The sequence below is a fragment of the Leptosomus discolor genome, chromosome Z, assembly GCF_034619465.1.
Source record: "Leptosomus discolor isolate bLepDis1 chromosome Z, bLepDis1.hap2, whole genome shotgun sequence".
Taxonomy (NCBI): Eukaryota; Metazoa; Chordata; class Aves; order Leptosomiformes; family Leptosomidae; genus Leptosomus; species Leptosomus discolor.
Genome location: NC_141419.1, coordinates 39,231,562 through 39,259,123, shown reverse-complemented (window position 1 = coordinate 39,259,123; position 27,562 = coordinate 39,231,562). Strand labels below are relative to the sequence as shown.

Below are 27,562 nucleotides of genomic sequence, written 5' to 3'. Positions count from 1 at the left end.
TTGTGGTAACACCAGATGAGTGTGGTACTTCAGTTACTTTGTTACACCATGTCTAAAACGAGACTGAAGCTTTTCAGGGCATTGATGGATCTTACGTTTCTGAATGTGCTTAGTACATGTCAGGGAACTGAAATTAAAAAGATACCTTTTCAGTCGTCTCACAATCTGACTTTCCAGATATGTCTCCTTGTTTACCAAGAACTTAAGCTAGAGTAAGCACTTTGTGCTTACGAATCATGGTATTAGTCATGCTAAAGTAAAACATTATACGTTTCATAAATGGGACCAACTCGGTATAATCTGTTGATTTAGTTTCAAATTCCAGAATAATCTGTACATGTAGGCTGATGTGATTTGTAGAAGAATATGACCTAGGAATGAGTACAGCACCAAAAAATTACTACTTACTACCATTTGTTAATGCTTTTATGTTGCCTTGAAATTATATGGTCTATAATGCTTGTCTTACATTGTTGATGCATCAGTCGGGATAATACGTCATTTAGGTTGTAGGAACTCTTCTCACAAAATTTAGTTTGAAGCAGATTGCAGAGACAGTTGAACTAATAGTCTGCTGGTGATTTGCAAAGCAGAAAGTTTTGAAACTGGGTTATTTGGTGCCATAGTGATGTTGCAACTTTGAAATCCATTATCAGTGATCTTTTCATTAACATAAAAATGGAGGGTTAATAACTTTTTGGTACATTACAGAAAGTCTTCTCAGAAGTGTATGACTAGTGCGCATGCATGATGCACATGGAAACAACTCAGAGTATTGATGTTCCTTTGTTGGGCTTTTTTTAACTTGTGGTCTCACTTGAGGTATTAATGAGCTATGTAGATGGCACAAGCACACTTTGCTTCCTTTTACTCCTCTTGGAGATGTCTGCTGTACTCCATATTGTAAGGAAAGGAATTGTCTTGTCTTTAGATAGGCTTTGGCCAACTGACTGTTATGAATACATAACATTTCTCAGACTGCTAAACTCTTGAAACCACTGTAAAGGCTGAAATGATTTTTCAGATCCAAGTTTCATCTGTGGAATTACAAAACACTCTGGTATCTGAATGCTTTTTTTTTTGTGTGTGTGTAATCAAAAAGCCTCTTTTGGCACAGCCTCAAGCTTAAGAATGTCAATGCTTTAATTTTGTAAGACTATTCATATCTATAACAGTAAAGAACAACACAAATTATAATTATCTGTTAAAAGAAAAAAAAAAAACCAGAAACGTGTAAAAGTGGTGGCAAGCATCTGTGCTTAGCTGAAGGCTTTTGAGATCGGTCCATTGGTTTCCTATGGGGAGAGGAGTCAAATCTTGAAACTGAAATATTAGGTACTTGGTAAAGTTTGGCTGTCAGAATTGTAGGTGTGGTATTAAAATGTGAAGCATGGCATGGTGGTAGGCTTCAGTGAATCACTGGATCCGTCTGTAAGTGTTGCAGAAGTGGGACGATTAGATCATGGTGTGATACTAATAGCTGTACTGAAATGTCCTGCTAACCGAGTTAGCAATGTTAGTGGCTGTTCCAGACCTAACTGAAAAATGATCTAAAATCTCATGTATTTGCAGTTTCCTCTGCAAGCTCATTACTAACAATTTTTTCTGTTCTGTGGAAATGAATGTGATTCAGGAGTAAACTTCCATGAATGAATTTCATGTTGTTACTGAAGTATTTCAGTGAGTTATAACAGCAGAATCCTGTGGGTAGTGCTTGCTTAATATGCTTGTCAGCTGGGCACTTAATGGCATGCCAACTACAGTCAGACAGCAAGAGTATACCTGCTGTATTTTTGTTGTATTTGTTGAAAAGGGAGAGAGGACTTTGCAGCCATATTTTGTAGTGATGTGTGGAGCTTCAGCTGCTATGGCTGACTGACTCCAACTGCTTTTCATCTTCCTTTATCTCTTGTTCTAGAGTGGTAATAATGATGTCTTGGTGATGTCTGCTCTTAAAGTATATTTCCACAGGCTCTAGCTGCTATCACTGCAGCTTGAAAATATGAAGTGTTTTCAAATTGTATGGGCAAAAAGAAGTATTTGGCACCATTAGCAGCTGACAACTTCAATAAAGACTGTGTTGTGCTGTTTATCTGTTTATATGAAACCCCAAATATAGCACAGTAAGTAGGTAGAGACTACAAATGCCAAGCTTTTGACCGACTAGAGTCATCCTGTAGTGCACTATTTTATTTTTTTAAGCCAACTACGGTAGGGAGTTCACAGACTTCGAGTGTTAGGGCTGTTGTAGTCTCCTGTTGTGCCAAGAGCACCATCCAGTATTGTAGGTTCGTGTTACAGCGTAACTGAGCACTTGCCTCTGGCGCTGTTTCCCTGTGAGGTACCTTTCATCTCTTCTCTGAGTTTCAGGTTTCAGCTTACTGTTCAAGCAGCAGGAGCACCTCATCTCTGCTCTAAGCTCCTAAGCAGGGTAACTAGAGTACCGAGTATTAACATTCATTTGAAAACCTACGGGCAAACCCAGGAAAACCCCAACGTGCCCCGTTATTTCATCATTTAAAGTGAGTAACGAGTATGAGTAACGAGTACCGGCTACTTACAGAGCTTTGGACGTGACCGGTATGGGTTTTGGCCCGTGTGTCACGGGTGTTTTCGGTCGGAGCCGCTCTGAGCCGAGCGAGCCGAGGTTTGAGCTACTCGCGTAACCCGCCGGGGCCCGGCCCAGCCCAGCCCCCGCCGGGCGCCTGCCCCGGGCTGGGGCCGGCGGCCACCAGCCACCGGGCGGCGGGCGCGGGCTGTGGAGCCCCGTCCCCTCCTGCGGGGGGCACCGCGGAAGGAGGCCGAAACGGCTTTAGCGGAACCGTAACGGCAAAAGACAAGATAATAATGTTAATGAGAAAATTATGACGTATGTACAGATGTACACGAAACCAACTTCCGCCCCCCATGACGGTACGTCACCAGTGGCGCTGCAGGGCGGGCAGCGGGGCAGTCCCAGGCTGGATCCCGCAGCAGGCGGGAACCGGGTGCCGGTGGTGGATTCAGGCACTGGATTCGGGAGCACACGGGTCGGGATCGAAGGCAGAAGGACAGGCGGAGCCTCCTCGGGCGCCGGCCAGCGAAGAAGGGAGCTTAACCCTTGGGACCCCTCAGCTTTACGCTGAACATGACGTGTATGGGATGGAGCACTGAGTTGGCCAGGTCCGGGTCACCTGTCCGGCTCGCTCCTCCCCGCAGGTCCGACCTTTTCGTGTGCTTGAGACCCTTTCACTTGGGGCACAAGATTTAGCAGTGACCCTGGTTGCTACAGGAGCAAGTAAAAGCAAGAGCCTTTCTGCACACCGCTCGGTGGTGGTAGCTATAAACCAAGGGCTGTCACTGCTAGAACTCGACACTGTCTGGAAATGCTGTTGATTTCAGAAAGTGCAGTTTCTTAGAAGAGACTTAATTGAAAAATAAAATCCCTGAACAGAGAATTGGTTCTGTTCTAGCTCAAACCAGGACATGGTGGTTGTGTCTGATCAGAGAGTCTGAACTTCAGCATCAGGCAGATTCACAATTTGATGTCAAGTTTGTTTTATTCTTGGGATACAATGGACTTCATATGATCAGCTTCATTTTCCTTTTTTTGGGAGAGAGTAGGGTAGCTTTTGTATGAGAAGAATGCTGGTCACTGTAACCTTTGTCTTCAGTAAACTTGTAAGCTAATACTGTCTCTATTCTTGCTCATTCTCTTTCACCTCTGAGAAATAAAATGCAATACTCCTCTTTAATAATTCTTTTGGCTAATGGTCACAATGATGACCATTTACCATAGCATTGGTAACATAGCATTGCTTTGTGTTGATACATCCGAGCATCTTTAGAGCACCTTTTCAAGTTTGTCCTTGAGATTGTTTTTTATCACTAAATTCCAGGCTGTCTCTTGACATGTCTGTGGAGTCTCATGTTCTTCTGTAGTAGTAGTTAACAGGCAGCCTGTTTGTAGACCATCTATGCAGACATGCAACTTCTTATAGTCACAGGTGCCAAACTGTGAGGATTCCTTTCAAACAGTGCTTTCAAAAAGTATATATTACTTCACTAAACCTCTCTATCATAGTAAATCAACATAGCTAGATTATGAAATTTCTATGAAGTGTATAATCACCGATGAAGTAACATTGTTTTCAGTCTTCTCCTAATTCACTAAACTTTGCATGGAAAAATTGCAATTAGCCAAATATGACAAAAATTTAACTTTTACACTAGGTAAATGATTTGTACTTTGGAATGGTGTCGTGGGGATATACGCATTGGTTATAGCTACAGGGGGCAGCAGAAGGCGAAAGTGTGTTTCTCAGTTCTGCCTCCCCAACACATCCTCTGTGGTGTGCTGTAAGAACAGGTGTGCCTAATGTTTGAGAATAGTACCAGCCTCAATGTGGGGCTTGCCTTCCTGTGAGGAAAACTACTTGTTGAAGCTCTAGTGGCTTGGGAACAAAATGATACTACTTGTAAAATAAGAAATAGGGCTGCTTACCCAAAACTGGAGCCTGCACATGTGTAATATTTACTTGCTTTCTTTCTGAAACTACATTTGTCAGGCTCCAGGGATGGCATCTGAAACAGTTTTGGAACACTACACTATTCCTGCTTTTTTTTTTTTTTTGCCCACCAGATTATGAAGCCCAGCTTCTTTCAGAGCCACCTACTTGTTTTTTCCATCAAACATAATCTCTCAGGAACAAATGTATTAGCCTAAAATAGCTACAAAAAATTGTAGTTCTTGTTCGAATACTTAAAATAATCCAACTTAGCACAAATATAAAGAAATAGGACGGATTTTTTTTTTTTTATATATACTAATCCTGCAGCTAAGAGAGATGAATTATTGATTGGTCAAACACTGTTTTCATTCTCGTTTCTGTGCTACTTTCCTAGGGGAGCTTAATAATTCCCGAAAGAAAGACAGCTTCGTAGAATTTCAGATTTCAGATGTGGCGATGGAACCTACCATAATCAGTTCAGTTCCTACTACTGCATCTCGTTTTGCTTTACTACAAGTTGAAAGTGATACTGATTCGAAGCCTGGGAAAGGAAAAAGTGGCCGTGGTGCCAATAAATCTCAAACTTCAGGAGGAAGATCATCTACAAATGAGAAAAAAAGAAATAAAAGGAGAAAAAAGAAAGAACAGCAGCAGAGTGAGGCCAATGAGGTAAAGGGATTATATTTTCAGTAGCGGGTGAGGTTGTCATCTAAGAAATAATTTTTGCTGTCCCTTACAAGTCATTGTTTTTTTTTTTACGAAACATGCTACTTACAAAGACTGCTTTTTTCTTTTGCTTTATTAAAAATTAGTTCTATAAAAGTAGAATACTCCCTACTATTCAAGTTGAAAATTTTTAATAAGAATAAATTGCTAGGTTTTACTTTTTTGACAACACCACTTGAATAATTAATTTCTGATGAAGGGCATGACCTTTCTAAAAGCTGATTGGTAGGAAACAACTTGTTTTCAGAGGTTTGTAGGTAGTCAGTTCCAGCTGCCTGCTTGGAGAGCCAGCATGTTAAAATTACAAGGTGCTTTCGAGTTGTTTTTTTTTGTTTTTCTTTTGATGAGATAGTGAGACCTTCCTACTCTGTCTGAAAAGCTTTAAAACCTGGTTTCCTAAATTGTAATTTTCAGATTTATCCATTGCTCCAGCCCCTTAATCTATTAAATCCAGAGCCCTTGGTTTTTTTTTTTTGGTGTTTGTTTGGGTTTTTCTTCTGTGAATTGGGGGCAGAGTGAAGAAAAGTTGTGCTTTTCAGACATTGGGATTCTTAAGCCTCTGATGAAACGGAAATTAAGAATTAAGACTGAAAGAATTGTTCCAAGATTCTGGGAACTGGAATTCTAGATTGCTGTGTCTATTAACTGATCTGAGATAATCTCTCTGCCTAAAACTGTACACATCTCTTATCCACTTTAGTATGAAAAACAAACAAAACCTCTAAACCTGTATTTTTTTCTTTTAGTATCTATTAAACTTAAAATCTTTGAAATTTTAGTAGTTGCAGTAACGCTAAGTAAAATGATTTTTTTCAGCTTTAATGCTATTCTTTTTATATTGAAGATTAAGTTTCCATAATAATGGAAATAAGCATACCCTGACGTTTCTTTATGTCTGTCTTAGCACCATCAAAACTTTTGATGTCATCAGAATAATTGTGTGTATGCATATGCATTACATGTATCTACAGAAATTCATATGCATGCAAATGATATTTATTCTTGTGATGGCAGAGAGGCAAGTAAGGGCTGACTCATCTTCTTCACCCCAGCCTGTACTATGTCTATGGCTATATTCTAGTGAAATTGTAAGTCAGAATAGTCTGCACCAGTATTCTTGCCAGCGCTGTAATCTGAAGAAGGAAGCAGGGGTTGTAGTGCTGGTGCAGGCAGCAAGAGAGACGATGGTGAAGAAAAAGGCAGTATGACAAGGGACTGTTTGGAGGGGAAGGAAAAAACGAATTCTGAAGCATCTGCATTATTACTCGATTTTAAGTAACTTTAAGTTAAGGTGAACGGCCATTTTAAGAAGAAGTCATGACACTTGATAAACGCACATTAAGGAGTACACTGTTGCTGTGCTTTGTCTCTGTTTCATCTTTCGTGTGATAATATCTTCTTTCTCCCTTCCAGAAGCCTTTATGTTAAGGAAATCCCTGTCTCTAAATTGATAGTAGATTGTATTGGCGGCTTTTATTTTCTCTCCAAGTAAGGACCGGAGTGTGAGTTAGTGTTTAAGCTTGAGCAGTAAATGTCTTTGAGCTGCTAAATTTGCAGATTATTTGTTCAGTATCAAATTTTGTATTTATGTAACGTATTTTTAAGATGGCAGTGTTGTAGCCGTACGGTGCAGTGATTAAAAGTAATTCTTATTGCAGGTTCTTAAAATGTGACCAACTTTAGATTGTTGGCAAACTGTATGAGGACTGTCTACATTGTTCTTTTTCTGCTTGAACCTCTAGTTCCTCTGTTTGCCAGTGCCAAATCTGTGTAATCCACCTCTTCTTTGGCACTGTATTTAATTTGGGTCAGGTGTGAGCACACTGTAATACCTGATCCAGCATGATATCTGGTGGACACAGTTATCCCTTCAGGATTCTTAAAAGTACTTTCAGATGGCAAAATACATTTACTTTTTAATTGTTTAAAGTTATGTGGCTGTGGAGTTTCTGACCTACAGCTTTCCATAATTTTACACTATGATATGTACCATACATGATTAAACACAAATGTGTCTGAAACTACAGAGTAAAGTAAAGCACATGCATGTCTATTTGCATGTCTCTGAATGCCTTTGTTAGTTAATTAAGACTGTTACTGTATACTTGTCAACATTTTAATTAATGTTAAAAATAACTGTTTTTCAGCTCAGAAACCTTGCTTTTAAAAAGATTCCCCAGAAATCCTCACATGGAGGCTGTCTATCTCAGCATGAACAAAAACTGCACGCTGCAGTGCAGAAGGACTCTCAGGAAGAAAATTGGCAGGAGTGGAGACAAAGAGATGAGCAGGTGCAGCTTACTGTATTTAGCTATCTTTGGCTTTTCTGAAATATGTTACTCCTTGAAGTTTAGTCTCATGGATAAAGAGAGATGGTTGGAAAGGAAGCAACAAAATACTGCCACATAGAAGGAAAGATTTCAGTGGAAATTCAGGCCACATCTTCTATCAAATATACTTTAGAGCCAGCACATACTGCTGTTGCACACCGTATGGTTGGACTGTGAATACTGGAGTACGCTAAGAGGAATTTATATTCAGCATTGGAAAATGCTGAAGAATTTAGTTTAATTGCAGTATATGCATTTTTAGGCTCTTAAGGAGAATTACTAAAAGCCTGTGAGTTCCCGCTGATTTTTTGCAGTAGCTTACTAACAAGGCACTAACAGACTTGTGACCTTGAAATAAAATTAGGAAGTAAAGCCAGTGTCACACAAAGAACCATAGGCCTTCAATATGCACAACTATGCTTTATTATTTCTATTCAATATTATCACCAACACTTTCAGTAATAACTTGTTCTATTGTCTGTAATCTTGTTGCCCAAATTGTCATAACAGTTCCATTTCAGGTTATGCATTCAATGTTACTTTTTAAAGTAATGAGTTACAGCATGTCTGTTTCACTCCTGTTAAATTATTATTTGTTATGATCTATAATACTATAATTTGAAGAATCAGTGGGTAACTGGTTAAAGAATTGTGGTCTTAAGGTAAATTTGGTTACAGACACAAGGTACAAGTGTTAGAGGCTCAATGCTTTGAGCATAGTAATAAATGAAGAAAAGTTTGCTTTGGAGTAGGTGTGAAAAGGCAAATCTGCTAAGCAATGATCTGTCTAGTTGACCCAAGCACAGGGACTCAGAGCTGATACATTACCGAGGGCCACAGGTCGCTTTTCTCATGCTTGTTCAAAACATGGCCCATTCAGTTGTATTCTCTAAACAACCCAAGAGGAGGTGGGGCAGGCACTTTTCTGACTTCTGTGTAGTTTAACTGTTAAATCACTTGAAATAAAATTTGGGATGTTAGTGCTCCAAGCTCTTTTCTTCCCCTTCCTATGACTGTGCCAAAAGCATGTCTCCAGCCTGATTTATGTCTGCACCGTTCCATCCCACTGAAGCTGCCTTACTTTTCTGGGGGATGTTGCATGGTACATGTGTGCATGCAGGTCAAGAGTCTTAGCCATTTAGCAGCAAGCTCCAGCTCCTCTCAGCCCATAGAATCTTGAATTCTGATGGAAAATGAAGCCTGACAGAGGGTGCATGCTAAAGTCCTCATCAGCTGTTGCTCATGTACTGGCTTATTGTATCATTGCCACCAGTTCAGGAATATAAATTTGATATGGTCTCTGTATAACCTTTTAAGAACAAGTTGTTATATTAAAGGCAGTTACACGGAAGAAAGGTAAAGGAAAAGCACTAACATGCTTATGTTAGTGTGGTACGTGTTAAAGGAAGAATCAGTTAAACTATCCTGAAGCCTGCAATAGCACTACTCTTGAAATTAGCAAGAGATGGTAGTTAAAACTTACAGGAGGTCCCTGTAGTAGGAAGAGGTAAGGTATTCTTTTATGATGAAGAGGAGAAGTGTTGGAAGCTTATGAAAAGTCTGATTTTTTTGTTACAGGAAAGACAGGAGGCCAGCTGCAAAGTGGGTTCAGCAGACGTTAGAATGCAGAATTCCCAAACAAAATGGCGTTATTCCACATCTATGACATTTTTTTTGAAAGTTTTGTGTGACAGAATACCTTGTTTAGTCAAGCTTGCATCAAATGTCAGTTGGTACTTTTTAGTTCTGCTGTTCCTGTATTGTGTTTTCATTAAGTCATGCTGACGGTATCTTAAGGTTTAATAAAAACATCTCCTCTGAGTTGGAGAAATTGACTGGCACGAAGATTCAAGCTGCAACTGGCACATGCTTATCTGAGAGGAGAGACGTGAGTCTGAATTCTTGAGATGCAGAAGGCATGAAAGCCTAGCCTCTCAGTTCCATAGTTTCCATTGTCTAGTTATACAATATTGATAATGAAGAGGTAAATTTTAAATTATATACTGCAAGGGACAGTGATATTCATCACTGTGTGAGAAGCAGTTTCTCCCTGCTTCCACAGAGGTCAGCTCCACAAAGAGCATCTCCCAGTTCATGAAGCCTTCCTCTTTTTGTCTTTACCCTCCAAATTACCATACTGCCAGGCACTTTCCTTTTAAAGGACTGTCAACATTTGTCTTAACTCTGGAGCTACTATGTAAATAGCATGGTCTTTCTTCAGTATGGTCTTTTTTTCAGCAAAGCTTTTAAGAGAGTCACTGTAAGAGCTTTGCACAGGGATCTCAGTTTCTTACAACTATTAGGTGTACTCCAGAGCTTGCCTATTGGTTGTACCTACGCAAGGGAGCCTGTGGCTCCTAGATTTTTGGATAGGTTTAAGTGGTAGTGAGTCTATAGCTATCTCTCCTGAGACAGCTGGGAGGGAGATGACTGGCTTTGAGAATATTCAGGTCTAAAGCTCTCCACTCCACTGCTGCTTAGAAGTAGCAACCTCTGTATAGCCACCTTCAAATACCTAGTCTTGCCCTGCATCGAATGACTGCTAGGTAAGTAAGTTTTGATATGGTTATTGTTGTACTAGAGATCACAAAATGCAATTTTTGTACTGTTGTTTAATAGTTATTATAACTCTGTGTTAGTATTAATTCTTGTAATTACTTAAGAGCTTGTGTGCTAAACTAGCACTTTCAGACACACAAAGGTAAAAATCATAAGTTCATCTTTCTTGTGAGTTTATTTTTGTGTGTTAATTGTTCTCTTTCTGGTAGTTTGCTTTTTTTAATCCCCTTTCTCTCCTTTTTCATCATGCTCGTGTTGAGTTTTTCAGTGTAGTAGACAACAAGGCCTAATCTTTGATAGATAACTCTCATTCTCAGATTGAATTCAACAGTTGTGGGCAAAACCAGTTCATTGATTTTTGCGGGTATTTCAGTCAATTTAATTTATTGTCAGTTATCAAACCTCTACTGAAACGGAAAGAAAACAAACACTTAAGAAAAAAACCCATGTCTGGCTGCTGCAGAACCTTTCCTTCCCCTCTGTTCTCCAGTCCCCTCGTTGCAGGTCACAGGCAGTGCAGGAGATGGGAGTCCCTTTGCAGGGGCCCCACCACTGGCAGCGCTCTGGTGAATGCCATCCCTGTCAGCTGCTGCTTGGGTGGCTGCCCCACTCCTGCCCTGCCGCTGGCCACCCATGCCTGCAGCCCTTTGGGCTTCCGGGGTGCCTTCAGCCTGGCTGCCACAGGGGTCCGTGGCTCTTCCTCACCTCCCCTGCTACAAAAACCTTGCCAGTGAGGCCCAGTGCTATCAGTTGATGCTAAGCTTGAATCACAAACCTAAGGCAAAACTAGGAAGGACAGCACCCCAAAGTGTATGTGAAATCCTGTAGCAATTTGTGCTGAGAGCACTATTTTACTGTGTTTCAAATAACTGCTCAAAAAGGGCTGGTTTACTGTGGTAAAAACTAGAAGCCACTTTTTGGTTTTCTTTTAAGCGAGACTGATCATACGAATTGTTGAACAAACAATTAGGAAGAATGTGTGTGCTTTTACAGCATGTAATAGATCAATTTTAAGTGTATGTAAAGCATATGAGAACTCGTAAGGCTTTTTTCAGAACATGGTCCTATAGACAAAAAAGCTAGTGTACGTCACACAGCCCAGTTGGAGCAAAGTACATTAAGACCACACAAGTAATTTATTTACTCTAACAGCTATTGTAGTTTATTCTGGAATGAATGAAAAGGACCTCAATTTGAAATTCAAAGAACAAGAAAATGACGGTTGGAGTAATTATTTTTACAAATTAGTATTTCAGTTAAGGGCATGAGAAGGAGAGAGCTATGATGAATAAGGCTTCCATTTGGGAGCATATCACACAGGGGATTGTAGTGATTCCTTAAGACAGCAGACCTCAAAGAAATAGAGTTTTGCATTCAGAACAACTTAATCTTGGTTAACTTTGCTGTAAACAGGAACATAGGTTATTAGCTTTACATTTAGGTTATCCACTATCTACCTGGATTATAGCGTCTAGGTAAATATCTTATTTTGGCTCCATTGAACTGTTGCTGGTACTGGTCTTCTCAGTTCAATCCTTCAGCCTCCTGTGCACCAGCAGCTGGACTTCCTGAAATGTTCTATTTTCCTATAAAACAAGAAAAAAGAGATTTTTTCCTTCATTCCTGTTGTGTTGCTCCTAGTTCTTTTTGTTAATAGCTGACACCTAGAAAGCTTCAAGTTTTCTTTGCATATCTCAAGAAGACTTACATACTTCCTTTTCTCAGAAATGGAAGAGAAAACATCTTGAAATAATTCAGGTTTTCTTAGTTCTGCTCTACTTCTAAGGAAAAAATAAAGTGCATTTAACCTAATCTTTTCTATGCAATGGATAAGCACTTAGACTTTCTGGTAGTCTACACTGACCGTTTTCATACTGTAACATCCTCTGGTTTTCATGTTTCAAACTAAAAGTAAAAAATCTAATGTAACCAAATCGTCAAGATGGTAAGTGTATTACATAAAGATTTGCACAGCTTTTTGTACGCTTACACCCATCCAAAGTTTCCAGAAGCAAAATACTTTATTACTTATGGTACAAAAGGTATATTAGCAGTTAATAATGCCGTATGTCACATGAGTGAAGCTTAGCTTTTTGGCAATTGAAGTCATACATGTATTGAAACTGAAATTTTAGTGTGGTCTTAGTGGTTTTATGTGCTTTTTTTTTAACAACCTAGTCACATTAAATATATTAATTTTGTTTCTTCAGCTGACATCTGAAATGTTTGAAGCTGATCTTGAAAAAGCATTGCTGCTAAGCAAACTGGAATATGAAGAGCACAAAAAGGTATTTGTAGGATTTATCCTACTGTAAAAGCTGTAGAAGTTTGAGGCTTGAGTTTTAAAAATAAAGAAAAAACCTCCTTAAACTACTGTTTTCATAATGTCAATTGTTTGCTTACACTTTTCAGATGATTAAGAGTTCAGAGAAATACTGGATTTGAAAGAAAGCATATATAATGGTATTGGTTGGTTGGTTTTAAGTTGGCGTGTAAAGGTGAAAAATTAGTTTTACTTTTTCAATATTCTGCCATATAAATGTGCTGAATTTTTTTTAAAGAGTACAAGAGGTCCTGACCTTTCTCAGGAAAAATCCAGCACACTTGAAGAGTAAGAGAATCAAAGCACTGACTTCTCCTTAGGCCTTAAAATGTTAGTTATGGTTGAATCATTTGCATTTTTGCTAACACCGTTTCTCTGTTTCGAGTGTTAAAATTTAGTTCTAATAAGCTGTATACATTTTCTTAGCTGGTCAGGATGCTTTTTTTCTGAGCAGTTCTTATGGAATACTGAAGAATTGTTCTGAAAAGTATGCTTAGATTATTTTTTTTTTCTAACAGGAAGTTGCTTCTTATTTGCAATAAATCAGGACCCATGAAATGTTATGAAAATATGTAAATTTAAATATCATCTTACATTATGAAGAAATAAAAATTGCATATGCACTTTTGTGCAAGTATCTCTATACAATCCTTTATTTTTTTGAGGGGGAGAGTACCATAGTTCTTGAAAACCAAGGATAAATTTTTAATATATATTATAAAGTTCTTTTAAAGTGAAGACATTCTTCAGGCATAGTAGCATAGCATCATTTGTAGACTTTTTAAGAATTACCTCTGAATAATTTAAAAGATATACTATATACTCAAAATATACGGTACATGAGTACACTGAACAAATCTTGTTTCTATGGAAAGAAAATCACTCCATTTCCATCTTTGCTTTCTATATGACAATTTTTTTTTCTTAAGATTATTTAACGTTTAAGATTATTTTTAACAACAGACACTGATAATTTGCTAAGAATGTTAATGTAGATATGTGGTGAGGTGGGACTCTCGTTCAAATGGCTATCATGTGCCAGGCTGGCTGATTTCAACAGGAGTAAAGGTCAATTGGTAGAGCATTGCTGCACACTAATAGCTCTCTAGACTACTACTGAATAAGCATATTTTGAGAATAAAAAGAAGGTAGACCTCTGTTTTTTAAAGAAAGTACTAACCTGCATTTTGTAGCACTCTGCCTTCCTCTATTTGAGTACCGTATATTCTCAGTTTTGGTTTCTGGATAAAATTTGATGTAGGTGATTGAGGAAGTATTAGGCTGATAGTTCATTTGCTATTCAGTGAAAAGCAATGCTTTACTTCAGAGAACAGAATCAATGCTTAAATGCTGATATGTCTTGCACTCTTTAAACCAATCTGAAGCCTGCAAATTACTTTTCAGGCTAAAATCTCCTTTAGTACATTATCACTATTTTTTTTTCCTTTAAAAAGCTTCAGGAAAAACTAATTGGGTATTGAAGAAAGTTATACCAGTGGGACTTTATTCTTCTAGGAATATGAAAACGTTGAAAATACTTCACCTCAGTCAAAGTCTGTGAATAAGAAAGAGAAAAAGAACCAGCAAGGAAAAGACAAACCTCTCACTGTGTCTCTGAAAGACTTTCAGTCAGACAGTAATATAGGTATGCCTTATCATACCATATGAGCTGTTCAACTTGGAATTTTCATAGTGTGTGTGCGCTAACAGCAAAATGCCCTTCTGTCTCTGTTTATTAGTACTGTGTTTAAACAAACACTATTTGAGTTGCAGTTAGCGTGTCCTACCGAGTCTAAAAGCTAAGTGTTCATTACATAGTAATGGGCTAGTTAGATTAGCAGGGGAAAAAGAAGAGGTTAAGGAAAACCCCATTTCATGTAGTATCCCTGGGGTGGGTGGTGGACTCAAACACTCTTAATGTGACCTTTTTTTAAAATCTAAGTGGGTTTTTTTGTTTTACTATGTTTGCAGTCCTCAGGTGACTGTGTTTCTCTTGTTTTCCTGAGTAATAGTAAATCATTGCCTTTCTTCATGATACTGGCTTTTATTAAGATGATTAAATATTGAAATAACTTTTAATGCTCATTATATGCATTATTTGTATGTTTAAAATTCCTTCATCTGTGTCTATAGAGCAGAGATTCTGAATTTTGGTGAAGAAATAAAGGTAGATGCTAGAAAAGGAAGAAAGTAATTTGGTTTCTAAGGTTTTTCTTTTAAGGATATTTTTATCTAAATCTACAATATTTATTAAAGATATTATTTCCAAAGAATCTGAATACAGGAAAAAGATTGAAAGCACAGCAATCTGGAAGGCATGGAAGGCATTCAGGTATACAGTGAGATACGTGCCATAAAAGCCTAAATACACTTGAAACAAACGGACAAATTGCATATGTGTCTGTACCAAAGACATTGCCTTCCACTTCAACTGAAACAAATAAATATGGTACGCTGCTTCTGATTAAGCAGTCTGAAAGATCTGGGAGAAGATGCAAATACAGGGATTGCTGTAAAACATAGTTTATAATCTTCTAGTGCTTCAGTAATGACTTTATTTTATTGTGACTTTGAGATGAGAGTTAATGTTGGAGAACTCCAATAGATGGGTTTCCCCCTGCCACTTTTCAAGTGTCTTGATTCAATAGCCAGCTGTACAAGATTTAAGTAACTTGATGTCATTTTTTTCTATTCTTTTCAGATAACGTTGCTAAAAAACATGAGGTAAGTCTTATTCGACCTAGTTTAATAAAAAAACCCCTTTTATGTTTAGAAGGTAATTATTTTGGCACCTTCTGTAATTACAATCAATTATACATTCTGAAACTGACTGATTTTCATTTGGAAAATTTTTACAGGTGCAGATTTAATAGAGAAGTTTGTCTGCAGTTCTTGTGTCTTGAGAACTTAGTATTGGCTTTCTTAGAACTACTTCTTGCTTCTTTATTTTTCAGATAATCTTTGATGCAACTTGCAGATTTAAAAACATGTTAAGAATACAAATTGTAGTACAAAAAAGAGAAGTGAATTAGATGAAGTACTGTGATGCTACTATGTTGTGGTTCAGTCCACAAATATTAGAACTCTTAGAAGGAAGAATAGTTAATAGTGAAATAAAACATAAGTTAGTGTAGTCACAGTGCAAAATTATTAAATTCCAACCTCATGCTTTTGTGTAGCCTCATCATCAGCTAAATGTTAATTGTTAATTAATTCCTAGACTCTTCAGTTGATATCATGTTGTCTAGGTGGAAGTAACAGTATTCTCAGGGTGTACAACATAAAACAATATCTAGATGTAATGCTTTTCCATGACTTAAGCTAGTTTTTAAACACATTGATTTCTAGCTCAATATTAACTTATATGTAAAGGAAGATATATTATAGTACTTATTTTTGACAGGATCTGAGCTCTTCCCAGTCTTCGTTGCATGACGGAGGATTTTTCAACAGGCTGGAAGATGATGTTCACAGAATACTTGAAAGAGAGAGAAGGAGAGTCCAGCTCACTGATCACGGTGAAACAGATAACTGCACATCTCATGAACACAACCAGGCATGTAAAAGAGCAGTCATTCTGAAGTGAAGAAGTTTGCCTAATGAAGTTTATTAAATGATCAGAAGGGAGCACCCAAGTAGAAGAAAACACAAATCAAAAAGCATGAGAATCTTAAAGAATTAAAAAACCCACAACACTGTAATATTTTTATCTATCTGAAGAGGTATTTAAATTACTTATTTTTTCTTCACATGAAACACTTGTGATTGAAATTGGTTTTGCTCCACAGAAAATGCCAATATATATTACTGTGTTTCTTATCCTTTTGGTATCTACTCACGTATACCTCTTTAGTTTTGATCAAAAATTCTCTTCTCTAACAAACAAATAACTTGCCTTTCCCAAGAATCGAATTCATGTAACTAAACTATTAAGAAGTGATGTTTTCTTGCTTATAGGAGAGTGTTTTGAAAGATGGAAAAACAGAACGACTAAAGCTTGAGCTTGAAAAGAAAGATGCAGAAATTGAGAAACTGAAAAATATAATAACTCAGTGGGAGGTATGTAGCTGATAATACCTTCAAACAGTAGACAAAATTTAACATTATTATACATTTGAAACAAAGCATTTATTGAAATGTGACCAATCTGTAGAGGTGCTTTAGACTGGCCATAGATTACGTATTTACAGAGCAAACCATTCCTTCAGTACCACATGAAGCGGTCTTTCTTGGTAAGTAAGTTAAATATCTAAAAATAATCAAAAGAACAACAGAATCACAGAATCAAGACAAACCATCTAGAAACAGACTTTGTATCTGGCATATCGGTCACTACTTGTTTTCTAGTATTGCTGTTTTCATGGTGAAAAAAAAAATAAAATGTAATCTAAGACTAGGCAATATCTTGAGCAATCTGATCTGCCTTGGAAATTAGCTCTGCTTTGAGGAGGAAATTGGACTTTCTTGGGTCTTTTCAAACCTATATATTTTTTAAATTATACTCAGCTTTTCTTGCGTTTAAGAATATTGGACTGCATCTACAAAAAGTCCCAACAATACTTGAAGTGGTTAAAGAAATCAAAGAATATTTTGTCAGGTTTAAGAGAAGTTCCTTTAAAGCTGCAGTGTAACAAGAATGGAGTGCTGTATTTTGTTGTAGCTTTTCCTATTACATAAAAGTGAAACTGGAAAACAGATTTGCCATGTGCCAAAACACACCAGGAAAAAAAGATTTGCTCATTAATAATTACATGGTATCGCTGTATACCAGAGTAGCTAGGGAAAATGTCTCTGTCTCCCTCTTTTCAGTCCATGTTAGCATTGCCTGGATCGTATCTAGAGCAAAAAGGGCAAAATTCGCATGAGGAACTGGCGTTGTAACAAAATACAGTAAAGCAGCATAGAATTATATTAAATGATTGCTTCAGGTAGACTGAGCAGGTTGACAGAGTGGGAGTTTTCTGATGCTTCAAATTTCTTATAGTAATAAAGACATGAACTTTGTTAACAGCTGTTTTCACTGTGCACTAAAGTTGGAATCCCCAGGTGAAATTTTACAGTATAAAACCATTCATATTTACCACCATCCGCACTTGATCACATGTAACAGAACAAACATGATGCATAAGGATACCGGTGAGGTGGTGGACGATGATACAGCTGTTTAATTTTATGAACTTGTCCAGAGACCTTAATACAGTCTTAGGCGGCCGTGAAAGGTCTGGCTTAAATGTAGGTAAATTATCCTCACAGAATGGTGTGATAGTGGAAGTGGAAGATAGCAGCTGCTTTGTTACAAAAAAAGTGTGTCTGAAATTAAACTTTTTTCAAGCTTACAAGAACAAACTGTATGAAGAGACTTGTGACAGGAAAAAGAAGTTTACAGCTAAGATACATGGCTAGAACTGACATTGATGGCAAATTAAGGAGAAGACTGACTTATGAAGAAGTGTGGTGATATTGGATAGATTGGAAAAAACAGTAAAAATGGGTTCTTGAGTAGTAAACTGTAAAGAGTTGAAAGGAAACTGTAACATAATAACTGCTGAATAAAACAATTTGTAGAGCAGTGGGGTCTTGTCATACTTCCCAAGTAATATGGTGATACTATTTATATTTTCTTGGTATCTAGACAAGGCATTATAATGGTAATTTTTCAAGGCAGAAACCACAGCAGGCTTATATAAGTCATACAGATGTGAACAGTGGTTCCTGCACTATCAATACATTGACATAACTTTCTTATTTTAACTTGCTCTAAGCCTTGTGCTTGCCTTTTTTTTCTTGACTCTTGGTTATTAATCCACTTCTCCTGTTGTTTATTCCTTATTTTGGCTGTGGCTTAATTAAGACATAGATGATCTTAAAGGTCTTTTCCAACCTAAATGATGCTATGATTAGATTCTCTGCAGAAGTCATCATTTTAAACTTGTAAGTCACGCTTAGTTTCTAGAATACTTTTTTTAGCAGAGTATACACGTAATAATTCAATCTCTTTAACACAGGCAAAGTACAAAGAAGTAAAAGCAAGAAATGCACAGCTTTTGAAGATGATGCAAGAAGGTGAAAGTAAGTAAGAGTTTTATCAGGAAACTTAAATGTTCTTTTTAAAACATGGAAGGAACTTTCAAAGCAGCTTTTTAAAAATAACGTGACTCAGTGACAGCTATGAAGAACTAAGAACCTTTTAATTTGCAGCAACTCCAGTGAACTACAGAATTTGGTGGACTACACAGTGCTTCATTTCTGTTATTATTTAACGGAATAATCAGCTTTTGATGAGATGTTGAGATCATTCTTTGAAATATAAACTGTTCAGTCATGGTTTAGGTACAATGATTCTTCGAGTTTGTCGTTCTTTTGCTAGTGAGAGCTATCTGTTCTGCACTGATCTCATCATAGCATCTGTTTACTTCAGGAAACTGTTCAATTCTTATATCTTTGAACTGTTGGAAACATTGTTCTACACTTAAGGAAGTCTTCTGCCGCACAATGAATAGGCATAGCTAAACCACAGGATTATATATGCAACTTTGTGATAATTTTATTCTGCTATAATATTATTCAGAGTTTTTATGATTCAGAGTTTGTTGTCAAAGTTTGGGGAAAAAAATTAGATATACACTCATATATATGTAAATATCCTAGTATCTTTATAATTGTTATGCATAGTTATCCTTTCCTATTCTTAATCTTGCTTGATGAAGTTGTTTGAGTCTATGATGCTAGCCGCATGGATTTTGTTGCAAAGTTACCTTTGCTTTTCAATTTCTTAATTTGGCTCTTGAATGTAGTTTCTTTGACCTAAATTTTCAACTGAAAAAGAGCTCAATTTTTTTCTTCAAAGTATGTTTACAAAAGCTATGTCTAAGATAGTTCAAACATTCATAATCTGATTGTTCATTGCAAATTTTAACTTAGAACTTTATTACTTCAGGTCAGTGTCTGAACCAAGATGAAATATTTTCATCTTGAGAGGAAAGAGGTGAAGTTCTAAAGGTTTTTTCCTTTGTTTGTGGAGTAGTAACATACTAAAAAAAAAAAAGCAATTTTGTGTTTTCCTACAGACTGAATATTCTGTGTTTTGGGGAGGAGAAAGTTCATGGTAGAATTGAGCCTTGAGAAAAACTTCATTTCTTCATTTTGAGAATTTTAAGTTATCCACAGATATTTCAGAAACTAGCTGAAGAGTTTAAGGATCTCTGTATTTACGTAAATAAAAGTTTCCATAGCTATGACTGAGCTTGTATGTGAAGTTTATGATCCCCAAATCTTGAGCCAATATTTCAGCCAATACTCAGTTTCCTGATGGACTTTGTTCACAATGCGTATCTCTGAAATCCATGCTGCTTACAGGGTTAAGTGCGGGATAAGTAGTGCAAGGGTGGGCTTTAATCTCCAGAACTTTTCAAGCTGCTGCTAGTGGCACTGGTAGCTAATGGTTGGGTTTGATTTACAACATCTACTGTTCTTTTAGTGAAGACAACATTATTTAGAGGTAACGAAGTAGTGAAATAAAGCGATGTCATAGTGCTATTGCAGATGAAGACCTGTAAATCTAGAAAGATCCTCATGCTGTATCTTTCTTTCTCTGTAGTGAAAGACAAAGCAGAAATACTCCTACAGGTTGATGAATCTCAAACTATCAAAAATGAATTGACTGTACAGGTAAGCAAGGATTTCTAAATGTAAAATTTCATGGGTATTTCGAAGATGCTATTTATTTAAGGCAGTGATAGAGGCAGTGGAGGGAAGAAGCTGAAATAAAAACTTGTTTGAAGCAAAAAGTCACATTTCATCCACAGCCCTGCACTATATATGTCAATGGACATGTATTATGTAAATCTAAATCTCCAGTATGACTCAGTCAGACCTGTTTCTGGAAAGACAGCAGACCGCAGCATGCCTGAAATAATTTTGCCTGGAACAGCACCTTAGGAATATCATCCTCTGATAACCCAAGCTAGGAAGCTCAGAAAGGTGGTTCAGAAGATGCTTCTTTCCTGGGTGGTTTGGGTTTTTTTGTTGGTTTGTTGTTTGGTGGTTTTTTTGTTGGTTTGGTTTGGTTTGGCTGGTTGGTTGGTTGTTTTATTTTATTTCTAGTCTCAAGTTTATGAACACACATGAGCTACAAATTACTTAAGACATGTCAGTGGCAAGTCACTGTAGTAGAGAGCATGCAAGACTCTTATGCTGTTTTTGGTCTGCAGCAACAATTAGTTCTAAGACCTTGACTTGTCCAAAGGTCTTACATATAACACAGTACTATTTTTTGAGGGTGATGTAATAAGCTTATCTGTGTTGCATAATACTATATCAGTTCAGTGTTTTATGGAATAAACTGATGCAGAGTCCAGAATTTGGAAGAGTTTCTAACTTTATAGCTTTTCTGTGTCATTATACAGGTAAATCAGTAAATGTTGCTTGGGAAATAAAAGTCATTAAAGAATATTTTGCTTGTATGTTAAGTTTATGCACAATGATAGTGGTAGTCACTCTTGAACTCAGCATGTATTATCTGTTCGTCCAACACGATACTAAAGGAGAACAACATTGACTTGATAAACTCACAGATGTTAAGGTTATTTTATAAATTCATATTCTGTATGTTTTTAGGTAACTATACTTCATGCTGCATTAGAGCAAGAAAGATCCAAAGTGAAACTACTGCAGGCAGAATTAAAAAAATATCAGGTAGTTATTTTCTGAGTTTGTAAGTTTACCTGATTTTGACATAGCTGAGACGATCATGAGGTAATGTGCTCTGAACTGACCTATTAACTATAATATTTCCAGTTTAAAAAAAAAAAGAAGTGGTTCATATTGTAGGAAAAAAAAAAAACAGCAGCAAAACTAAAGCACAGTTTTGGCAAATTGAGGTCTACCACCTATTTTGTACTTCAAGACTTCTTGAAGTATGCTAGTCACTAAACATGCTTCAGGCAACAAGTTGATTTCTAACTGTGTAACTGGACTAACTGTAGACTTCATGGCTTTTTTTGCCACATTCCTTCTTTGGTTCTGTCTGTAGCCAAACCTTTGTAGGAGATTCACATCAAGTTGTGTCGAAATGTGAGTGATAAGATTGGTGTCTTGCTGACTGTGCATACGCTGGTTTGTTCAACTTGGCTGATAATGCCACTCATGTTAGTGAATTCTAGTTAACTTTTTCATAAATAGTATGCTGCTTAACATTCTGACTTTTTTTAAAGAGTGACAGTATTCTCAAATAAGGATTTGTACTTGTGCGTGACTTGATGCATTTTGTTGGTGTTTTTTTGTTTGTTCTTGAGTTTTTTGTTTGTCTGTCAAAAGGCTGTGACTTTTGCATAGGTTACAAGGAGAACCTGTAGTATATAATGGAAACTTCTAAGGTACCCACGTAGTCTTCGGCAAGCTATCCTACTCCAAGTTGCAACACACTGTTTGTGTTGGAAAACTATAATTTTGTGAAAACTGGCTCATTAAGCCACAATTACTCTTTCTGAAGCAACAGATCTTTTCTGATTGCATCAAATTCTTTGGCTAGCATTACATGGGTTCTGTACGTAATCTCCCCTTGTCACTTTACCACAAGTAAGCAAGTTCCTTTTTAAAATTGTCTTGCAGCAGTTGACAAGTATCCTTGGCTTGTTCAGTCCCTTACAGACAAGCTGAGGGCTTATACCAGTAATTGAAACTAAAGTACCTCTCTTGTGAAATTCAGTCATTCAGATCACTGTTCTGACTTACAACTTCAGTCTTTCTGTTTGTTTTCCCCTGCCATCCATGCCTGTGCTAATGTTAAGTATTCTTCTCTGTAAAGAGAAATTTTTGAATAAGGTAAATTCATATTGTGGTTAATTGTAATAAACAGGATTAAAATAATAACAGTAAAAAAATTACAAAAAATGATTGTTGTTATATATAGGAATTACTGCAGAATCACCTATTCTGTTGCTTTTTATCTTTCCACATCTTGCTGTATTTCTTGCTTAATTCATAACCCTGGGCCTTTTTTGTTTGGCTGGTTGGGTTTTTACTTTTTGTTAACTGTCTCAGGAAAACTGTCAGGAAAACTGTCTCATCTGCCTTGCAGGGGTTGTTTCTGCTTTTATTATTCACTCCTGTAATCTTGCAGGCTGACCAGGACAACCTTTCTTATATTATTACTTTTTGTGGTGTTGTCTTTGATAACATGAGGCCCACTTTTTTATGGAATACGTCTTTGAAACAGTAAGGATGCCTTTCAAAAAAAAAAAAAACCCAAAATCTGTGGATTAGAAACAAAGAAAAAAGCAATAAACCAGTGTGTGTTTATCCCTGGATGTTAACATCTCAGTTATATATCCTATAAGTGCCTTGACTGTTTTAATTTATATAACAGTATTTTGTGTTCAGACAAGTTTGTGTCCCATAACAGTTATATAATTTAAAAGAAATATAGAATCTAACTCCTGACTTTTTTTTCTTGTTAATTTATACTACTTTATAACTGCAGATATAAAGTGCCATGTCTAGTTTATTAATTAAACATTTCTTTTAATTCTTTCTTACAGAGTGGGAAAAAAGGGAAAAAGCACTCAGAATCTGACCAGTGCAGGTGATTTCCTTGCCACCAGATTCAAAGCAAAAAAAGTCAAATCTATCTTCAGGGTTTTGCAGAAATTTATATATTTGTTGAACAACTGCTCAACTATGCAGTTTTTGAAGAAAAATTAACAGTTACTAGTTTGTTTAACAGTCTGAAAAATTGAGTTGTTTTTCTTTCTGCTACAGAAAAAGTTATAAAATCAGTATTCCAGCAGAGCTGAAACTAACTGTAATGCCATTAGTTTTTCGTCACTCAATAAAATTTACTCTTCCATTTCTATGTTTGAATTCTTGCTTTCACAGAATTTCTCAATTAAGAAGACTTCAGTTAATGACTATCAAGATCCAAATGCATTAGTATGCAAATGTCAAAGTTTCACCAAGTCAAAACTGAAAACGAGACAGCTCATGCAAAAGCATCTTGCTGTTGCTGAATCCAGATCTTGGTTTGTTTGTTTTTTTTTTTTTTAAAAAAAAGTCAACAGTCATTATTTCCTCTCCCTATATGGGAGGATATCATGAGGTTCAATAAGGCCAATTGCAAAGTCCTGCACCTGGGTTGGGGCAACCCCATGTATGAATACAGGCTGGGCAATGAGTGGCTTGAGAGCAGCCCTGCTGAGAAGGACTCGGGGGTGCTGGTGGATGAAAATCTGGACATGACCCAGCAGTGTGCGCTCGCAGCCCAGAAAGCCAACCGCACCCTGGGCTGCACCAAAAGCAGTGTGGGCAGCAGGTCGAGGGAGGTGATTCTGCCCCTCTGCTCTGCTCTGGTGAGACCCCACCTGCAGTGCTGCGTCCAGCTCTGGGGCCCCCAGCACAAGACAGACATGGAGCTGCTTGAGTGGGTCCAGAGGAGGGCCATGAAGATGATGAGGGAGCTGGAGCAGCTCCCTGGTGAGGACAGGCTGAGAGAGTTGGGGTTGTTCAGCCTGGAGAAGAGGAGGCTCCGCGGAGACCTTACAGCCGCCTTCCAGTACCTGAAGGGGGCCCATAAGAGAGACTTTTTACTAAGGCCTGTAGTGACAGAACAAGGGGCAACGGTTTTAAACTGAAAAGAGGGCAGATTTAGATTGGACATAAGGAATAATTTTTTTTACAATGAGGGTGGTGAGGCACTGGAACAGGTTGCCTGCAGAAGCTGTGGCTGCCCCCTCCCTGGCGGTGTTCAAGGCCAGGTTGGATGGGGCTTTGAGCAACCTGGTCTAGTGGGAGGTGTCCCTGCCCATGGCAGGGGGCATGGACTTAGATGATCTTTGAAAGGTCCCTTCCAACCCGAACAAGTCCGTGATTCTATGACTATGATATGTATCCTTTTCATACCTACATGGGTTTCATCTGAAAAATGTAGAAGCTGACTGTCACGGGTTGAGGCTGGGCCGGCCACTAACGAATGACAGACGCTCTCTACTAACCCCTCTTCGCTCCCAAAAGGGAAAAGGAGAGAGAACAAGGGAGAGAGACTTTACAGTTTAGAAAAGAAAACTAAAACAGCTTTATACTGAATATGACCTATATGGGATGGAAAACTCTGTTGGTCAGTTTGGGTCACCTCCTCCCTGCAGGTGTGACCTTTTATGGGCCTGTGACCCTTTTCACTCCCGGCACCCCAACACGGAGTACAAGATTTAGCAGTGACCTTGGTCGCTATAAGAACAAGTATAAGCAAGGGCCTCTCTGCACACCGTTCCTCAGTACGAACTATAAACACCAGGCCTTATCACTGCTAGAAGCAGTCACTGTCTGGAAAAACAGCCTGCTGTTTCAGAAAGTGCTGTTAGTTAGAGGAGACTTGACTGAAAAGTTAAAGCACTAGAACAGGATTAGTTCTGGTTTAGCCCAAACCAGGACACTGACATGTACAACTGCCATGTAAAAGAGGTTTTCTATCTGTTAGCTTTGAGAAGTGCCCTCTGTCATTCTTCAGGGCTTGCCTAGTAATGAACAATTCCTCTTGTGCTAAGAGACAAAGCTCGAACATTATTTTTTTCATCCTATGTTAACATGTCAGTGAATGCGATATGGCTACAAAAATGCAGAATTGTTTGTGCAGCACTGAATGTAGTTCTAAATCCTGGGATCTTACTTATTTTGGGATGGTTGTTGAAGTGGAATATTAAAGAAGTACTAGTAGGAGCTGGCTGACTAGAAATAGATTAGAAAATCTCTGTCAGTTTCCTAGAAAATCTCTGTCAGTTACCTAGAAATCAGCAGAGAACACAGAAGTTGCAGGGAAAGAACCAGAGAAGAGACTAAGGAGGAGACAAAGCAAAATACCTGTAGATCTAAAAATAGAAGACTTTTAGCTGAGTCTTTTTTGGAACACATTGTAGCACTAAGCAATTTCCAAAGTAAAGTATGTGTGAAGACAGCACTTCACTGGGAGGCAGGAGAGGAAAGCGGGACAAAAGCCTTTATCAATAAAGGTACTATGAATCTGTAAAACTAATACCTTGAAGATGCTAATGCTGGAATAAGAGTTTTCTAAGAAATTAGACATTGTAGATAGTAGTCCATAATTATTCAAATGGAAGAATAACAATGGAACTCTTTTTGTAGCTTCACTGATTTGTTTGTCTTACCTTTTCTTTGTGGGGGGGGGTGGGGGTGGTGGTGGTGTTCCAGCCAACTGTACTCTGAAAAAAATTTCCAGATACTACATCTTCAGGGTGGAACTGATACCACTTTTTCAGAACTGGGAACCCTGTGACCACACATAACTGCAGCATCTTATCCTAACAAATAAAACACTACTGAGTGGAACAAAGTAATCTGTCTTTTTATTTGTCTGATTCAGACTAAAACCCCTTTATGGAGATGGTATGTTTCTTCGTTACCTGCTGCCCCACAGGAAATATGTACCACAACAAGACCAAGACTTTTTTTTTAATAATCAAATCAATGGTGCCTGTAACTTTAAGATGTGACTTATTTTCCAGCTTGTTTGTATTTGTAAGCAATTTGGAATTAGGAAATCCAGAATATATATCTTTTCCCAAAACCTAATCAGTCTATTTCAAGGTGTCATTAAATTGCTACATTATATTTAGAGAGAATAATTCAAAGTTCTATTGCTTCAGCTGTGTAGAAGCCAAAATCCAAAAGACTGGCTACCTGCTGTCCAATAAATTTGTCTTCTTCTAAGTTTTAATTTGCCCACCTGTTCTTATTTGACATAGGGGTTGTTGTGTTTTTTTTCAGGACTTCCCTCTACTGCCCCCAAACACCGTAGAATTAATCTTTGTTGTTTCATGTGCTATTGAGTTTGAAATAAATGAAAATTATTTTGTATAATGCTCGCTGATTAGCAGCAGAAGGAATTCTACTAAAATGAAACAGAAGTTGTATTCTAAAAGTGCGTGTTCATGTCCTTGTAAAAAGCTCATGAAGTTTAGCTCTGTTTTTAAGTGCTAAAGAAATAGGCACACATTTCTAATTTGGGCAATACTGAATACAGTTCTTGTTACTCAATATAACTCCTTTCCCTATTCACCACTTGGTGAACTGTCCAGTATAAATTACACAGAAATTCTTCCATCAGCTGATTTGTTCTCCACTATATGCTCTTGCTTGTAAATTTTTTTATGACTTCTGGAAAAAAAATAAATACATTGTATTTTCTCATATCTTGTTCCTTTTACATTTGTAGCAACTCAATGCTCATAAAGACAAAGCTTTTTCTGTAGCTGTTGCAACCCGTTTCAGGAGGGATACTCCAAGTATGCTTTCTTCTGAAAATTCAGCAATTGTCTTGCTATTACTTTCCCACAGTGAGTAATTTTAGACTGTGAGTGTATATAACTCGGCAATAGCCAGTTTCATCATTCTTTTGATTTCCTGTACAAATCTTCAACAGTATTCTGTATCTGTCCTACCTGCTTTGAAATAAGCTGTAAATTGTGTATGTAGCAACAACACAATAAACTTTTTTTTAAAACAAAATATTTATGTAAAAAAACAAACCCAAAACATCAGAAGCTTATAATAAAGGTGAGGTAAGACAGCCAGAATAAAGTAAAAGAAGAGAAAAAGCCTCCTTTTTACTGAATGTTAGGAAAAGTTTAGACTGCATAAGTTCTTTAAAGTAAATGGTTAAAGCAATACTACAGACACAAGTTTCCCATGAAATTAGGAATACTAATGAATTTTGGGAGAAAAAAAATCTGAAATGAGGGGAACTGCGGCATCTTTGCCCACAGAAATTTAAAAGCTCCACCCAACAGCGGTTAGGGAGATGAAGAGGCTGTTGGAAAGACCAACATGGTCATGCAGAGCGGAGGTGGAGAAGTAAGTTGCTGGGATGGATACGACTAAATACCACCACAAAACTTTAAATACAATTTTTGTGAATCAAACCAACAAAAATAAGTAGGTATAGGGCTTAGGTACTAGAGTATAACTGGACAATACCTGTTAACAGATCAGGACAATAAAAGTGATGACATTTTCTTCTAGGCTTCTGAGTGTGTGATTCTAGCTAAGAACTAGCAGTCACAGTTCAGAAGCTCAGTGCTCTGTTCCTCTCTGGCACTACTTTTGTGAAGACCTTTAGTATCTTCCAA

The 27,562-nt window shown here is 37.5% G+C and overlaps 1 protein-coding gene across 3 annotated transcripts; it reads left to right on the top strand.

The window, feature by feature from the left end:
• Nucleotides 1-4,946: 4,946 nt before the first annotated feature.
• Nucleotides 4,947-23,107, top strand: GKAP1 (G kinase anchoring protein 1). 3 transcript variants are annotated; one of them, XM_009961129.2, is made up of 11 exons: nt 4,947-5,159; nt 7,364-7,507; nt 12,316-12,393; nt 13,944-14,064; nt 15,130-15,152; nt 15,832-15,984; nt 16,386-16,487; nt 18,434-18,497; nt 20,026-20,096; nt 21,045-21,122; nt 22,967-23,107. In XM_009961129.2, exons 1-11 carry the CDS (start codon nt 4,947-4,949, stop codon nt 23,012-23,014), a joined length of 1,095 nt encoding a protein of 364 aa, XP_009959431.1. In that variant the 3' UTR covers nt 23,015-23,107. The 3 variants fall into 3 exon arrangements, with proteins under 3 accessions (XP_009959431.1, XP_086336045.1, XP_009959432.1); XM_086479919.1 differs by having other exon boundaries at nt 13,944-14,073; XM_009961130.2 differs by lacking the exon at nt 15,832-15,984.
• The last annotated feature ends 4,455 nt before the right edge of the window (nt 23,108-27,562 follow it).

Bases quoted from the DNA above. Each gene is read 5' to 3' on its own strand.
- GKAP1 (XM_086479919.1), top strand. From the start codon at position 4,947: ATGGAACCTACCATAATCAGTTCAGTTCCTACTACTGCATCTCGTTTT. The intron at 20,097-21,044 runs GTAAGCAAGGAT...GTATGTTTTTAG, and splicing joins AAAATGAATTGACTGTACAG to GTAACTATACTTCATGCTGC. The intron at 21,123-22,966 runs GTAGTTATTTTC...TCTTTCTTACAG, and splicing joins CAGAATTAAAAAAATATCAG to AGTGGGAAAAAAGGGAAAAA.